General features: G+C 37.8%; 1 protein-coding gene across 50 annotated transcripts in view; it reads left to right on the forward strand.

The window, feature by feature from the left end:
• Positions 1 to 16,700, forward strand: part of Map4k4 (mitogen-activated protein kinase kinase kinase kinase 4) — a 175,865-nt gene that overhangs the window by 75,501 nt on the left and 83,664 nt on the right. For all 50 annotated transcript variants that reach the window (XM_042695566.1, XM_042695565.1, XM_042695564.1 and 47 more), the window contains exon 3: positions 5,911 to 5,967. In XM_042695566.1, the coding sequence (XP_042551500.1) occupies positions 5,911 to 5,967 (57 nt within the window). The remainder of the gene's footprint in view (positions 1 to 5,910; positions 5,968 to 16,700) is intronic.

The following is a 16,700-nucleotide window of genomic DNA, read 5'->3' on the forward strand; positions in this document are numbered from 1 at the left end:
TAAGGGACAGTGCCCAGGCCAAGAGTTCAAGCCCATGACAAAAACAAAAAACAAGGCTGTTATCAATTTCATAAAGTTATGGACAAGTCATTCTGAATGTGCCCACATAGGTCTTCAGGTTTTATAAAGAATTGGTATAGGTTGTTCTTTCTTATAGGAAGTTTAGGCCAGTGATTGATTAAAATACATTTTTAATTTTGCCACTGTTGCTATTTGATTATAATCAATAAAAATGCTTATTTGTAGAATAGTTCTTATACAAATTTGTTGAATAGAACATTGTGGTCATTTCTAAAAGTATATAGGGAAGATATAGAGAACGGGTCTGGGTATGCATCTGGAGCTGGTTAACCGGATTCTTTCTAAACTTTAGTTGTTCTATCTTATGAAATAAAGATAATAATGGGGAATAAAGTATTCTGTGCAGAAAATGCTTGTTCACTAAATGTTCAGGAGTGGGGCCCTCCGGTGTCTGTGCCCTGTTCTTCAATGATATGAGTGCTTTCCCAGTCACAGGGCCATGTTTGCTGGAGTTGAGGCTGGAGGTAGGCAGCTCTCTATGCTGCTGAGGGAGGAAAACATTTATAATTTTTGAGTTAGGGATTTACTTACATAATTTCATTCTGTCTGTTATCTATCTCTCAGGCTGTATAATTCTAACCCCAAAGCTTTGTGAGTTAGGTTGCAGGCCCAGTGAAATTCCTTGTTAAGGTGTGAAGTGGCACCATTGAATAGCAAAGATTTGCCTGGGAAGGTTGGAGGGTGAGTGTAAACTTTCTTGATGGGGTAATTGCTGTGAGGCAGTGGTAGGACTATCCCTTAGTCCTAAGATCAGGACTCTTTCATTTCTATGATTCCTCCATGTTTCCATTTAATGTGAATGAGACAGAATTTGCTTAACAGTTGGGCATAGTAAATCATCAAACTAATTGTATTCCCTCCCTCCCTTTTACTCCCCCACACTTCATCCCCTTCTTTCCCTTTCCCCTTCCCCTTCCCCTTCCCCTTCTCCTTCCCCTTCCCCTTCCCCTCCCTTCCCCCTTCCCTCCCCTCCCCCTCTCCCTCCCCTCCCCTCCCCTTCCTCTCCCCCTTCCCTTCCCCCTTCCCTTCCCCTCCCCATCTCTTCCCCTCCCCCTTCCCTTCCCCTCCCCCTTCCCATCCCCCTTCCCCTCCTCCTTCCCCTACCCCTTCCCCTTCCCCTTCCCCTTCCCCTTCCCCTTCCCCTACCCCTTCCCCTTCCCCTTTCCTTCCCTTCCTTTCTTTTCTTCCCTAGTCCTGGGGCTTTGACTCAGGGTCTGGGTGCTATCTCTGAGCTTTAAAAAATTTTTTTTTGAAAAAATTTATTTATTTATTTTTTTTTGGTCGGTCCTGGGGCTTGAACATTGGGCTTGGGCGCTGCCCTTGCACTCTTCAGCTCAAGGCGAGCACTCTACTGCTTGAGCCACAGCGCCACTTCCGGTTTTCTAGTGGTTTATTGGTGATAAGAGTCTCATGGACTTTGTTGCCCGGGCTGGCTTTGAACTACGATCCTCATCCTCAGATATCAGCCTCCTGAGTAGCTAGGATTACAGGCGTGAGCCACTGGTGCCAGGCTCTCTGAGCTTTTTGCTTAGGGCTAGTAGTCAGTCCACCATTTGAGCTACAGTTCTACTTCTGCTTTTTGGTAGTTACTTGGAGATAAGACTCATAATTTTCTTCCTGGGTTGGTTTCAAACCATGGTCCTCCAATCTCACTCTCCTGAGATGATACGATTACAGATATGAGGCACCAGCCCTGTGTTCATCATACTAATTATGATGGAATCATATAGTGGTCATCTTATATTTGGTAATAGAGGAAAATTTAGGAAAACTGCCATGTTTTTCCTATCCCTGCAACTTCTCTGTGGGACAGAGACAGAGTGCATTAGAGGCAGACAGACTGCCATAGTGCCCTGTGTTTTAAAACAATATAGTGCCAGGTACTGGTGGCTCATGTGTGTGATCCTTGCTATTTTGAAGGCTAAGATCTGAGGGTAGTGGTTCAAAGCCAGCCAAGTCAGAAAAGTCTCCAATTACCATCTCCAATTACCCAGTAAAAAGCTAGACATAGAACTTCTGTGTGGCTCAAGTGGCCAGGATTGAGTGAAAAAGATAATGACACCATCTGGCTCTGAGTTCAAGCGCTGGGATCGGGGTAAGGGGAAGGCACACAGACAGACAGACAGACAGACACACAAACAAAACAACAACTTCCCATATAGCATGATTTTTCTTGGAACATGTATTACATATTTATAAGTATTTACATATTTACAAGTATTTACATGTATTGCATATTTACAAGTGCAAGGTGACAATTTTGACTTGGTTAGAAGTATAAGGAGAGACCATTTTGTTTAGCTTGGACTTTGCCAAGAATAATTTTCTTTCTGAAGAAGAAACATTTATTTCCTTAAAATTTAGAAACCTAAAATTGAGTTAATACCACGATGGTTTCTCTACAGAAGGGGTGGTTCAGTTTACTGAGATCCAGGCAGACTTTTGTGAAATGATACTGATAGACTAAAATTTTAATTCTGGATCTTTGTATCTCTCCCTTTGAAAGTATGGAATGGAAATAATTCAAGCTGTTTCTTTAAAAACAAGATATTTTGATAGCAGGAACTTGACAGGTTGGTAGAAGCAGAGGGAATCCATCTCTTACATTTTATGTAAATATGTTAAGGGGATCCTGCTGCCATTGTATGTTGGGCACACAACTTAATAAAATGTAGCCAAAGTTTCTCATTCATACAATAGTTTAATGAACTGTTTTGCTGCCTTCGTAGGGTTTATTTTTATTATATTAGTTATACAGGGGAAGATTTCATTGTTATATCTCTACACATTTATACTGCGTTCTAATCAATCTCACCCCCTTATCACACTCCCTGCCTATTTTTCACCATTCGTGATTATGTACATGTTTTTTAAACAGAAAAGGCCGCCCTTGTTTTAAAGTTAATAGAATCCCAGGAGAGGCATAAATAATATCTCTCTCATGGGTCACACCTAGGTTATGAAGACTTAAACTTGTAGCTCATCCTGGGGAAGTCAATTATTGTCTTTTGGTAGTGTGGCATAAATCCAAGATGAATTTCCATGCTTTAACAAACTCTGCTCCTTAGTAAGTAATGTGCATGCACTAACATCTCATGCATTAAATCTCAGCTTTAATTTTTCCCCCTTTCAGACTGGGGCATTTAGGTTTTTTTACACAAAGATGACTGTATAGTTTTAGCAGATAAATTATTACTTGTTTCAAATTTAGAGCTTTGCTTTCAAAAAATAACAGCAGAGTGCTATAGATTAGTAGTAGCTATATTACTTTAGCACTCTACTTCCTCCTCTGTAATTGATCATGTCTTCCAGAAATTAGAAATAGTCCTGATTATCTAGTACAGTTTGAGTTTGGGAGGAAAGGACAGAAAATTGTCATGGGCCTGTGGTGGGATGGATGCGGGTGGTGAGGTAAGAGTGTTCTATGTGGCAGACATTATACAGGGCTTTCTACTACTCTGCACTTGACTTGGCATCTGAATACATTGGGTCCTATAGCAACCCTTAGGAAGAAGCTCATTTAAATTAAGCAATTTTCCCAAGGAAATACAGTGATAACGAAGGAAATCCACATTGTTTTCTAGTACCATGTCTTGTTCTTTAGCAACTAAGAAACAGAACTCTTAGATAATTTTCTGATTTAAGTTTAAAAGTGTTTAGAGAACTAGTATGCATTCATGAAGATTAATGCCTCTTAGGGCTGGGCAAGGGGTGGGGGTGAGTGGTTATTTGGAGGTGAATCTCATGGACTTTCCTGACCAGGCTGGCTTTGAACTGCAGTCCTCAGATCTCAGCCTCGTGTGTAATCCTTCAAACAAGGAAACATGCATGGTACATATAAGACAAATGCTAAGGGAATTCACAAATCTCAGTTTTTCTGCCATTGTCCCATTGTTTCAAGAATGCACACTTGCCTTGGGTTTAGAACAAAGCACAGATAATTTTCTGGTCACTTCTTATTGCTTCATGTTAACTTGTTTAGAAATTAGGAAAGACACCACAAAATAAACATCTGGAGAGAATTTTTACAGATGCATGAACTTTCTTCGTTTGTGGGGATCCATGTCACATACTCAGAAGACCTCCTTCCCCCCCATTTCACTTGGCACAGACCCTGTGCAAAATACATATCTTCAAGAAGAGGGAAAGTCAGAGAAGTTCTGTGGCATTTTCTCCCATCACTTGTTTTCTGTCAGTGTGGTTTGCTTTAGTGATTTGGAAATAAACCCATTGCAAGAAATTAAGAGTTAGAGGGCAGACTGGGTCTGAGATGGTCTTTGTTATCCATACACGGATGGTATTATAATTACCAAGTTCCATTCTTCTCAGATTTAAAAAAATGTCATAATTTGGCCTCACAATTGTGTTGCCAGTTAGTCATAAGAGCTGCTCAGTACTGTCATTGATTGAGGGGACCAAGTCTAACCACATTTTATTTCATTATGCTTGACCAAATGCTACACTGTTCTTTGCCCCTTGATTATTGTACACAATACCCTTTGAAGCACCCACTACTATTATATATCAGGCCTGAGGCAAACCAACCATATCAATCTCAGTAACTGAGTATACTAGTTGACACAATAGAATCATTTCATGCTTTATTCATGTTGTAACTTGAGTACTTCTACAGCTTTTCCAGCATGAATGGAGAGATTTCCTTAGGTTTGAAGTTATAAGTTGTCTATACTTGCTGTCATGAGAGCACAGAGAGTTAAGATCTTAGAAAATATGTTTTACATCTATTTTAAGACTGAGATAGTCCTTAAGGACTGAGCTCTTAAGTAAATCATCCCCAGATTACCTGCATGGCTTTTTGTTACCTTCCTGAAAAACAATAAGCAGGGCATTGCAAAGAGTGAATAGAGAGGAGCAAGTCTGATAGTGACGCTTATACTTCCCAGCTGGGTAATCACATAGTGATAGAAAATTTGTTTACAATACCAAGTAATGGAAATGGGTTACAAAGTTTTAGGTTGTAGGTCAGGAATTTTAATATATTGCTAAGAAAGCTATCTTGCTGGACAAGATGTGGTGGCACATGCCTGTAAATCCTAGAAACTCAAGAGTCAGAGATGGGGAAGATGGCAGTTCAAGAACAGCCCTGGGGAGAAAAGGTAGTGAGACTCTGCATCTGCAAATAAGCCTAATGTGGTGATGAGCACTTATAATCTTACCTATGTAGAACTTATAGGGAGGATAATCACAGTCTGAGGCCATCTTGGGCAAAAGTAACAATATTCAAATATTATCTAGTGAAAAAGTATTGGATGTATGTTTCAAATGCTGAAGCTCTTACCTAGCAAGTGTGAGGTATTAAGTTCAAGCCTTACCAATGCTGGGGATTGAGAAAGTCTGCTTTGCTGCTTCCCCAGTATTTTTTGAATACTCCCTTTATTCTGGATCATTATTCTTGAGACTGTACATTGGTTGTAGAAAAGTTTTAAACAAGACTCTCAGTATAATAATTCTTGTGAAATTCACCAGGGTAGATTACATTTATACATTTTTGGCATAAAAATAAACATCTGAGGGGTGTTGAGTTTAGTTTTTTCATGTGGATTGTTATGATGGAAAGAATGGTCAACCTGATGTATAGAAGAGCATCCTATTTTAGTTTCTTGGAGCTAATGATAGATAAACACAACTAGTTGACTTGCTTTTAAGTGGTTCGTTTATTATTACAGGCTATGTTATTAAATTGGAGAACACAGGTCTATTTCATCATCATTTTTGGTTAATATGAGAAAAGCTTAAAAGAGAAGAGCCATTCTGATCCAATGACTATGCATAAACACTGATCTGTCTTCCTTTGTCTCTGTCTTTTAGGGTCGACATGTTAAAACAGGTCAGCTGGCAGCCATCAAAGTTATGGATGTCACTGAGGTAAGATGTTACATAAAAGTGTTATTTCTCTCCCCTTTCCTCCTCCCTCCCCCCAACCCTAACATATACAACATAACTAAACCTGTGCTTCCTATCTGGACAAGAGAGTAAATTACTCTTCCACCTATCATTTGGTCAAATTGCCTTCATATGCTATTAGGGGTTCATAGGTCCAGCAGTAGAGTAGTTGCCATAAATGGTTGCAGATGGCTATGCTAAGAGTTCATAGCATTTGCTCTCAAAAAGAAAACAAAACAAAAAAAAATGGAAAGGGCAAAAAAAAAAAGCAACTACATTTGAGTGAGGTCATCTTTGGCAACAAAAATCCATCAAAATTGGAAACATCTTCTCTAATGGAGAAGAAAAGATTTAAGTAGGGATCATGGAGGTCACATAAATAGGGACACTGAGGAGTGTGGGGTAGGGAAAAGCTTCTCTAGGGTATTGAGCCACATTTGTGCCATTTCTTTTATTTTTAACATGGGTGAAAAAAACAGATTCAGCCAAGTTCCCAGAGGTCAGAAAACAGAAACATCTGCTAAAGTGCTGAGAAGATCATTGTCAAAAGTAGTAGCAAAATATAGTTCTTGAAATAGTTGCATGGGGATTTACTGTGCATTGGGAAAGAGAACTTAGCCCAAACAAAAACTGTGTGGGTGTTTGTGTGGGCTCACCTGTGTGGATGTGTGTGCATCTATAAATGTCTAGATTTAATTTAAAAACAGAATCAGAATATAAAGAATTAAATCCAATCTTATTTTAAAATTATTTTCATCTGAAATTTTACTTTTTGCTCTCATAATTGCTTCTGACTTACCTAATTTTGAGAGAGACTCAACATTGTATTTCACAGATTCTTGAAAAGATTAACTAGCTGTATGAACTTGAAATATCTTTCAATCAAACTGTACTTTCCAAATCTGGGGTTTATTAAGGATGGTAATGGCTAAACTAATTTCCAGATGCCATCCACAGTAAACTGAAAAGATCTCTTTTGCAGCCTCTGTTGATCTCTTAATAGCATAAGCCCTTTCAGTGTGTATCTTTGTCAGTGAGAATTAGAAAAACATTATTGTCTTTGGTCTTTAGGTCAAATGTTGAAACCTCTAAAAATACTTGAAGTATGATATTTTATGGGATGATTGTTCTCCTTTCTCTGTCAGAGAGGGTAAGACTTTTAAAATGAAAAATTACTGTTGTTTCACTGAAATCCAAAGATTCACATAGCAAGTTCTAATGTGGTCTGTTCTGTTGCATTATAGGATCCTACTTTAAATACAGGTCAATGGACAATTAGATGGTTTTGCTTAAATACTACTTTAAGGGGCAGCAAAGGTCCAACAAATTTTAATGTACTACATTTTCAATATTGTAGTTGGAGTAACTGATGACATCTTCCTACCAAAGTCTTTATTTCTGCCACTATATGAATGCTATTGCTGTGTAGGGTTATAGTGTCACGGTAGTCACTGATAATTTGCTGATTGATTGGTTGATTGTGCCTGTACTACAACTTGAACCCAGGGCATTGTGCTCTTCTACGGCCTTTTCACTCAAGGCTGGCCATTCGAGCCACTTCCAGCCCTTTTCTGGTTAATCTGAAAAATGAGTTGCTTGAATTTTTCTGCCTGGGCTGGTTTTGAAGTGTGATCCTTAGATTTCAGCCTCCTGAATAGCTAGGATCACAAGCAGGAAGGGGTTTTCTTGATGAGAACAGGATTCTGCCTTATTTCAAATTTTATTTCACTCAGTTGCATCTCAGGAGCAAAAAGTCGCAGATGCTTTCATGAGGAAAAACCCAGCCTTGTCTTTGTCTTAGGTAAAGCTGAAAGACAGCAGGTCACTAGTTATTCATCCTGCTTAGAAAGCAGGAAGAACAAAAGGTGCAGGAAATTGAATGGAATAGTCTTTTCCTCTAGCATTTGGGGCACATCAGTTTTAGTTCTCACACTGTTAGTAAAACCAAATTTGAATGCTTGATTAAAGGGATGGCCACCAGCATTCCCATCATAAGAATATATCATCACATAGTTGACTTTATAAGCCATCTCCATACTTAGTATGTATATATATGTAAACATTGATATACTTAGGAAAGTATACTAAGTATATTTGAGTATACTGTGAATATTCTGGTCACCAGCAGCTTTATTTAGAGACAAGTTTTTACTTTATATGGTCTTTTGATCTGTTATGTAGTTGAGGCTGATTTTGAATCCACAATCTTTCTGCCTCAGTTCCCTAATGCTGAGATTATAGGCATAGACTATGACACTTGGCACCAATAGCCTTTAAACTAATATTAGCATTCATTTGATGGCTTAATTTATTGTAAAATGATTATTTTCTGCCTTCTATTAGTCAGCACAAGTATATATAAAGAGTTTCCTTTGTACATACTCCCATCTTCATTTTACCTTATTTTTTGTCGGGGGTGAGAGAGGATAATGCTACAGATGGGGCCCTTTATTTATTCAATGTATCCACCAGTTACAGTTAGTATTGTTATTATGCAATTAAATTTTACCAAATTCAGCAATGGGAGCCTCTGACATGGACTTGATGGGTCTTCCAACAGACCCATCCTTTTAACAGGATCTTAATTGTTTCCGAACTAGCTATTTGTTTTGTTTCTGTGGTGGCAGCAAGTAGAGGGGTAGACAAGGTCTTAATGTGTTAGCCCAGTCTTCCTGTTACTCTCTATATAGGCTGTACTCGAACTTGCATGCCATTATTTGAGTGATGATTGTTCTCATTGCTACTGAGGTATTAGTGCAGTGAGCCTTTTGAGTAGACGTAGCCAACAAATACATTTTTAAAAAACTGGCTTTGACTGGGCATCAGTGACTCACACCTGTAATCCTAGCTATTCAGGAGGCTGAGGTCTGAGATCATGGTTCAAAGCCAGCCCTGGTAGGAAAATCTGTGAGACTCTAATCTCCAATAAACCACTAGAAAACCAGAATTGGCACTGTGGTTCAAGCGGTAGAGTGCTTGCCTTGAGCTGAAGAGTGCAGGGACAGCGCCCAAGCCCCGAGTTCAAGCCCCACAACCAACAAACCCCCCCGCCCCCCACAAAACTAGCTTTGTGACTTTAAGTATCACTATCCTACAGTGCTGTGAAATTTGTGAAATTTATGTAATCACTTAATTTCAATAAAAAATTATTTTAAACAATCCCTAAAGGAGAAAGATACACATGACCAAAAAAACTGGCTTTAAGTTCATTGTTTTGGTATGTCTCACATGTTTTTTTTTTCTTGTAGAATGAGAAATCTTGTTCCTCGTTAAATTATACACTTGGTTGAAGTATACTATTTCTCTGAAGTTCTCTTTGTCTTTAGAGTATACTTACCTGCTAAGGAGATTGACAGAATTCTTTATTCAGATGTTACTTGAGATTTTTTTTCTTTTATGGTTTATCAATTTGTTACATATTATAGTATTCATTTTTTATTATTGAAAAATATTTTTGAATGTATAGATCATTGACACAATTTAGAAGTTTAAATCTATAAAATGATAGGCATTTGAAAGACAATTTTTAAAAGCATGAGCTAGATTAGATTACATGAATGATAGACCACCTTTGCCAAGTGTTGCCATGCAGTTCTAGTTCTTGGAGTTGCATTTGTTGCTTTGAGTAAAACAATGTGCTAAACATTCTTGGATTAATGCAGAGAGAGAAAAAAGGCAAAGTGTGTGTGTGTGTGTGTGTGTGTTTGTGTAAATGTTAATGAAGAAGGACTATTGTACTCTTCAGAATGAAAATTCATCTCATCACTGTTGAGAAGGGAGACCTGTGTCAACTTCGGTCTTCGTTAAACCTCTTTCCAAACCTCTTTCCTCTACCTACTCTGTCCTTCTTTGCCTCTGTCACAGACTTTGTTAAAGCAGTAGATTGGGAAATACGGCTTTTGGAGTAGCAGTACCTGTAAGTACCTAGGGGCTTGTGAGAAACACAGTACCTCAGGTTCCATTCTAGACTACTGCCCTACAAACTCAAGGTAGAGCCCTCCAAGATATTCTGATGTACTCTTAAGGTAGAAAACCTCTGCTTTAATGGAACCTTTGGAAAGAGGCCACTCTCACACAACTATAAGTAAAGCCCTACAGTTGAGCAGTATTTATACTTCCTGCTCAGGAATACACTACTCCTTAGCCAATATAAGAATTAGCACTCAGATCATTGATTCATACTTTATTATATATGTAGTGTAATGTAATTACATTAGGTATAAATCACATATTAATTGCATTAAAATATTAATAATATAAAAATCAAGTTCTAAAGAGCCTTGTTGAGTAAGCTGATTTGATATTTTGTCTTTTAAAGTTCTTTTACTCTTAAGACTAAGATGTGATTAGGAAGGAGTAACTTATGTAACTGTAACCCTGCTGTATAGCATCTTTACAATAAAATAATTTTTTTTAAAAAAAGATGTGATTAGTAGTCCTAGCATATCCTTTGAGAAATAAAAACATTGGACATGAGGAACAGGGGACTAGTTGTCAGCTTTAACTGTGTATCTTTCATATTGCTAACATTGTGCTACTTGGAAGTATAAGAATAAAATCTGTATAAAATCCTGGTAAAACAGCCAGATAAAACTCAGTTTCTGCCAGTCATCTTCTTGGAAAGGCAAGGGGCACACATACACACTGAAGCATGGGAAGGTAAGCAGTATGCATTTCAGTGCTTACAAGCTAGGTCTCCAGATTGCAAGGACTATTGCAGGGAACTCTTGTCCTGGCAAAATAGATGAAAACCCTCACACTCCAGTGAGCAAGCAACTCCTGTAAAACTTAATAGTTTTGCCACCTTGTAGTAGATGAAGGTGCCTGTTTTTCTCCAGATTGAGAGTAAGAATAAAACGTGAGGTCCTGAGTCTTTATTATTAAATTTTTGTTTGTCTACATACTTAAGAAAGAACAAAGCAAAGGCAAGGAGAGACATGTGGATTGTGACTTGTTGCTCCCTAGATGCCAGTTAAATGGTGCAAGTCTTATAGGTTGGTACTGGTTTCTGCAATTTCAGGTAACCGGTAGCACTTTGTCCCTGTCCATTCCATGGTTTTTGACAGATTTATCATAGGACCATTCCAGATTCTGGGGTGAATTACAAATGCATAGGAAGACCACATTCAGCTGTCTTGTGTTTGGAGGCATCATTTAACATCCTCTACCCCATGTTTTCTGTCATCTACTTTAAAATCAGCCCTCCCTTTTTTCTTAAAGTCATACAAATTTCCTATACTGTCCTCAAACTTGGGGTCTTCCTGACTAAGCCTTTCAGAAGTTTGTATTGTAGCCATATGCTATTGTTCCTGGATAACCATATTCTTTTAAAATAAACTGTCTTTCTCTTAGGAACTGAAAGAGATACTACTGTACCATGTTTATAGGATTCTAAATTTACCTGCTTGGTGGTTTTTTAATGTTCTATAATTTTGAACTTCATTTAAATGGTTTTCCTACAACTCTTCAACTTAGGCTTAGTAGGTCTTTCTGTAGACAGAGAAAAGGGCACCGGTTTTATTTTTGTGATTGTAAAAATTCAGCATCTATTGGGACCAATAAAATTTAATTTAGTTCAAAAGGATGGTAATGATTTTGATAATTATTCCATTATGTTCTCATTGTTTGTTAACTCTTTTCCTTGTTACCACTTCTTTCTGAAGCTTAGGGTTTTTTTTTTCCTAATGACCTCTTAGGAAATTTTTGTCTAGATATATCATGTATCTGTATATGTCTTGTTTATTTACTGTGTTTATCTTTTTGCTTTATACACAAAAGTAAAGATTTTTCTTGGCCTTAAAAAACTTGCTAGGATCACATCTTTAATGAGTTAAATAGGCTCTTTCACTTTGCTGGTGAAATTCTTGGTGCTTGGGCATACAATAAGTACATAATACTGATTTCTTTGCCCAAGAAAATTATAATTAGTATAATTATTGCACAGAAGACTCAAGAATTGTCACTTGTGCCTCATTTTCATGTTTTATAATCAGATTTCAAAATTATTTTAAACATTAACATTGATCAAATAATAGCAATATAGGATGTTTTCTTTCACAATTTCATCCTTCTAGGACAGAAAATTATTATTGGTTATTAAGAATGGATACAGTCTTGAATTTTGTATTTAGAATTGTTATTTAATTAATAGAAATGTTTCATCCTTTTTTTCCTTTTTCCTATGAACATAATTTTGAGGCCCATAAGTACTTTTCAAGTTGAATTTATACTTTGAGTACATAGAAAGTCATGTCTTGGTCTTTACACTAAGACAGTCTTACATCCTTTAGATAGTATCACATTTGCTTATGATATTTTAAGGCTCCTAGATGCTTGCTTACCTTTGTCACTTTCTTTCTGACTCAACAAAAGATACCTCTTTCTTTGTAGCTTTCTTTTCTTCCAATGTCTATAACAGGTAGCTTCTTTGTCTCTTCCTGGTTGTAACCATCACTTTGTGGTTTGTTGGCAGGTACTATTACTTATCCTCTACTGCTGTTTTAATTATTAATAGGGAAGTTTCCACATGTCATTCCATGCTTGTGTGCTAGATTATAAATTGGTGGGGAGCTATAACTCCTTTTGGCTCATGGCAGAGCACTTACTCACGTGGATGGTATCCATCTTGTATTTACTCTTTCTACAGAGTGCCTTGGCATTAACGACATTTTTCAAAGAGAATTTTCAAAAGTGTTTGAGCATTCGCAAAAATGGTATATAGAGTTCCCTTTTAAAGGCCCAAGGCAACCTTTATTGCAATATATACATGCGAGTATATTTTTAATTACTTAACCTAGCAATTACCTCAAAGGATAAGTTCAGATTTTTTTTAAGTACAGAGAAAAATATGACAATATATTAATTGCTTTGGTCAGATGCAGCTTTACTTCACTGAAACTGGAAATGTCATAGTTCTGTAAATTGTGATTTGGACTTTGAACTTGTTCAACTGGTTATGTAGTTGGCTGGCATACTGCAGTTGAGCCATGTCTTTAGCTGGATATTTTTCTGGTTTTATTGTTGTTGTTGTTTGTTTTTTTGCTTGTTTGTCTTTTGGTCCTGAGGCTTGAACTCAGGGCCTGGGCCTTGTTCCTAAGTTTTTTCCCAAAAGGCTAGTACTCTACTGTTTTGTATCATAGCTCCACTTCAGGTTTTGGGCTGCTAATTGGAGATAAGAATCTCAGACACTTTCCTGCCCTAGGTGGCTTTGAACCATCCTCAGATTGTAGCTCCTGAATAGGATTATAGGCATGAGCCACTAGTGACTGTCTGGTTATTTTTAGGAATGCAGTCTCCTGAATTTTTCTTTCCTTTTTTAAAAAAAATGTTTTTTATTGTAAAAATACTGTACAGAGAGGGTACACTTATATGAGCAAGGTAATGAGTACATTTCTTGTCAAGCATTGTTGGCTCCTCCTTTGTTTTTCCCATACCATCCCTTCCCTTCCCTCCCACCTCCTCAACTAAACTCCTCCCCCCGCCCCCGCCTGAATTGTAAAGTTTGTTTTTCAACATAGCATGTACATTTAATGGGTCAACCTGTATCCCTATTTAAACAATTTGTTTTTTTTTTCCTTTCCCCTCCCCAAATTATACCAACATCAAATACAGTGAAACACAGGGGTTATACCGTAGGGGAGGGACATACAAAGCAATAAAAAAAAAAAATCACATGGTACCTTATAAATACATTAGAAATAATAGCAAGAAAGAAAAAACCACTTGTGTCCCTATCTTGGGGTTCATTTCACTTAACATCATCTTATCTAACCTTTTCTGCTTGTCCCAGACATATACTAGGGAAACCATGGAACCTATGTTTCTTTGGGCCTGGCTTACTTCACTTAATATTTTTTCCAAGTCTTTCCATTTCCTAACAAATGGGGCAATGTCATTCTTTCTGATGGAGGCATAGAATTCCATTGTGTATATATACCACATTTTCTTGATCCATTCATCTACTGAGAGGCATCTGGGTTGGTTCCATATCTTAGCTATAGTAAATAATGTTGCAGTAGACATAGTTGTGCTGGTAGCTTTACTATGGTCTTGTTTTTTGAGTAAATGCCCAAAAGTGGGATTGCTGGGTCATAGGGAAGCTCTATGTGGAGTCTTTTGAGGAACCTCCATACTACTTTCCAAAGTAGTTAACAAGTTTACACTCCCACCAACAATGCAGTAGGGTCCCTTCTGGCCACATCCCCTCCAGCATCTGTTGTTATTAGAGTTCTTGATTATAGCCATTCTAACTCAGGTGAGGTAGTATCTCAATGTTGTTTTGAATTGCATTTCTTTTATGGCTAGGGAGGTTGAACATTTCTTCATGTGTTCAATATACGCAAATCAATATAATTTATCACATTAACAAGAGCAAGGATAAGAACCACATGGTTATCTCAGTAGATGCAGAAAAAGCATTTGACAAGATCCAACACCCCTTTTTGATGAAGGCTTTGGGAAAATTAGGAATCCATGGAACATTCCTCAATACAATAAAGGCTGTATATGACAAACCTACAGCCAGCATTATACGTAATGGTGAAAACTAAAGCTATTTCCTCTAAACTCAGGAACAAGACAAGGATGTCTATTCTCTCCACTTCTCTTCAATTTATTATTAGAATGCCTAGCTACAGCAATAAGACAAGATGCAAACATGAAGGGGATCCAAATAGGGAAAGATGAAGTAAATGACATGATCTTATATTTAAAGAATCCCATGAACTCCACTCTCAAATTACAGGAGCTGATTTGAAACTTTGGTAAAATAGCAGGGTATAAAATTAACCCTTAAAAATCAGTGGCTTTTCTGTATGCCAACAATGAGAAGAGCACGGCTGAAATCAGAAAAGCAACTCCATTCATAATAGCTCCACAAAAAATGAAATACCTAGGAATTAACTTAACCAAAGAAGTGAAGGTCCTCTATGATGAAAACCTTAAAAACCTGAAAAAGGAAATCAAAACAGAACTTAGAAAGGGGAAAAACCTCCCATGCTCCTGGATTGGAAGGATCAACATCATGAAAATGGCAATACTTCCCAAGGCTATCTACAAATTCAATGCGAAACCTATCAATATTCCAACCTCATTCTTCTAGGAAATAGAAGAGGCAATCCAAAAATTCATATGGAACAATAAAAGACCCCAAATAGCAAAACAATCCTTAACAGAAAGAGCAGTGCTGGAGGAATATCAACACCAAATTTCAAACTCCACTATAAAGCCATAGTAATCAAAACATCTTGGTACTGGCACAAGAGGAGACCTCAGGACCAATGGAATAGAATTGAAAACTCTGAAATGAACCCACAGACCTATAGCCACCTAATCTTCAATAAGGGAGCTAAAAAAATAGAATGGAAGAAAAACAGTCTCCTGAATTTTTCTGGCCTGGCTCCAAACAGCTCTCCTTGGGATCTTAGTCTCCCAAGTTCCTAGGATTACATGAGGAAGTAACTACAATTGCCCTTCTTTCCTTCCTTCCTCCCTTTCTTCCTTCCTCCCTCCCTTCCTTTTTGTGCCAATTCTAGGGCTTGAACTAAGGGACTGGGTGCTATCCTTGAGTTTTTGTGTTTTTTTTTTGTTGCTCAAGGCTGTACTCTACCACTTGAACCACAGCTGCACTTCTGGCTTTTTGGTGGTTAATTGAAGAAAGGAGTCTCATGCTTTCCTGCCTGGCCTGGCTTTGAACTGAGATCCTCAGATCTCAGCCTCTTGAGTAACTGGGATTATAGGTGTGAGCCACTGGTACCTGGGCCAAAACTTGCTCAGTTTTTTAAAGTGTGGATACCATCCTCTCATCATTTCATTATCCCTACTGACCATTTTTTAAATTGTACAAGGAAAGGATACAAAGCATGATAAGCACCGGTTAAAGTGAGATCTAGAAAAGGCTAGAATGACTAGAACCCTATTCTAGTAAAGTACACAGGACATTTTTATTTCTTCCCAAAATACATGTGATTACCATCTACCAGGAAGGCTTACTGGACTCAGGTTAAGAGTTTTTATTTGGATTGATTGTGTAAACATTTTCTGCTCACCTACACCAAAACAACATTTCCAGGAGGTAAGTAGATTCATTTTATCGTTCGTATGAACATTTAAGCATGGTGGTCAGCAATTTTCACCAGCTCTGCAACTGGTGGAGACTCTCCCAAAGTCAGAGTCCCAGATGTCACTCAAGGTATCTTGGAAACAAGCTATTGTGTGGCCAGGACCAGAAACCTCTTCTGCCTGATACATGTGTTATGTCACATGCCCCTTCAACATCTCTAGTTGATTGTCTGTTAGCCTAAACTCACATTTCATGCTATTTCAAGTCTTTGCCCAATAGTCTGTTTAGCCTGAAACCTGTTCCTCAGCTACAGCCTCATTCTTCCAGTTGCTGAGGCCACAAAAACCTGGAGTCTTATGAAACTGGTCTCTTTTATCATTTACTACTGAGTTCATCTTGTGGGAAATTGTATAGGTGCAGTCTTCAGACAATACCCAATATATGTCAAAATTATCTTGGTAAGTGCTGGATAGTAAGTGAGGGGTAGGTTGGTCACAAGTTAATAATTATAGTACAAGAGAATATACTATTATTTCTACTGCAGTATGTTTTGATAACCTTATCATAGTAGGTCCATAAGAAAGTAACCCACATAAATCTTAATTAGTTCTCATCATGTCTTGCCACCTGGTTTCAGCTGTTGCTTTCTATCTAT

Source organism: Dipodomys spectabilis, unplaced genomic scaffold (genome assembly GCF_019054845.1).
Source record: "Dipodomys spectabilis isolate Male_0828 unplaced genomic scaffold, ASM1905484v1 ptg000187l, whole genome shotgun sequence".
Taxonomy (NCBI): Eukaryota; Metazoa; Chordata; class Mammalia; order Rodentia; family Heteromyidae; genus Dipodomys; species Dipodomys spectabilis.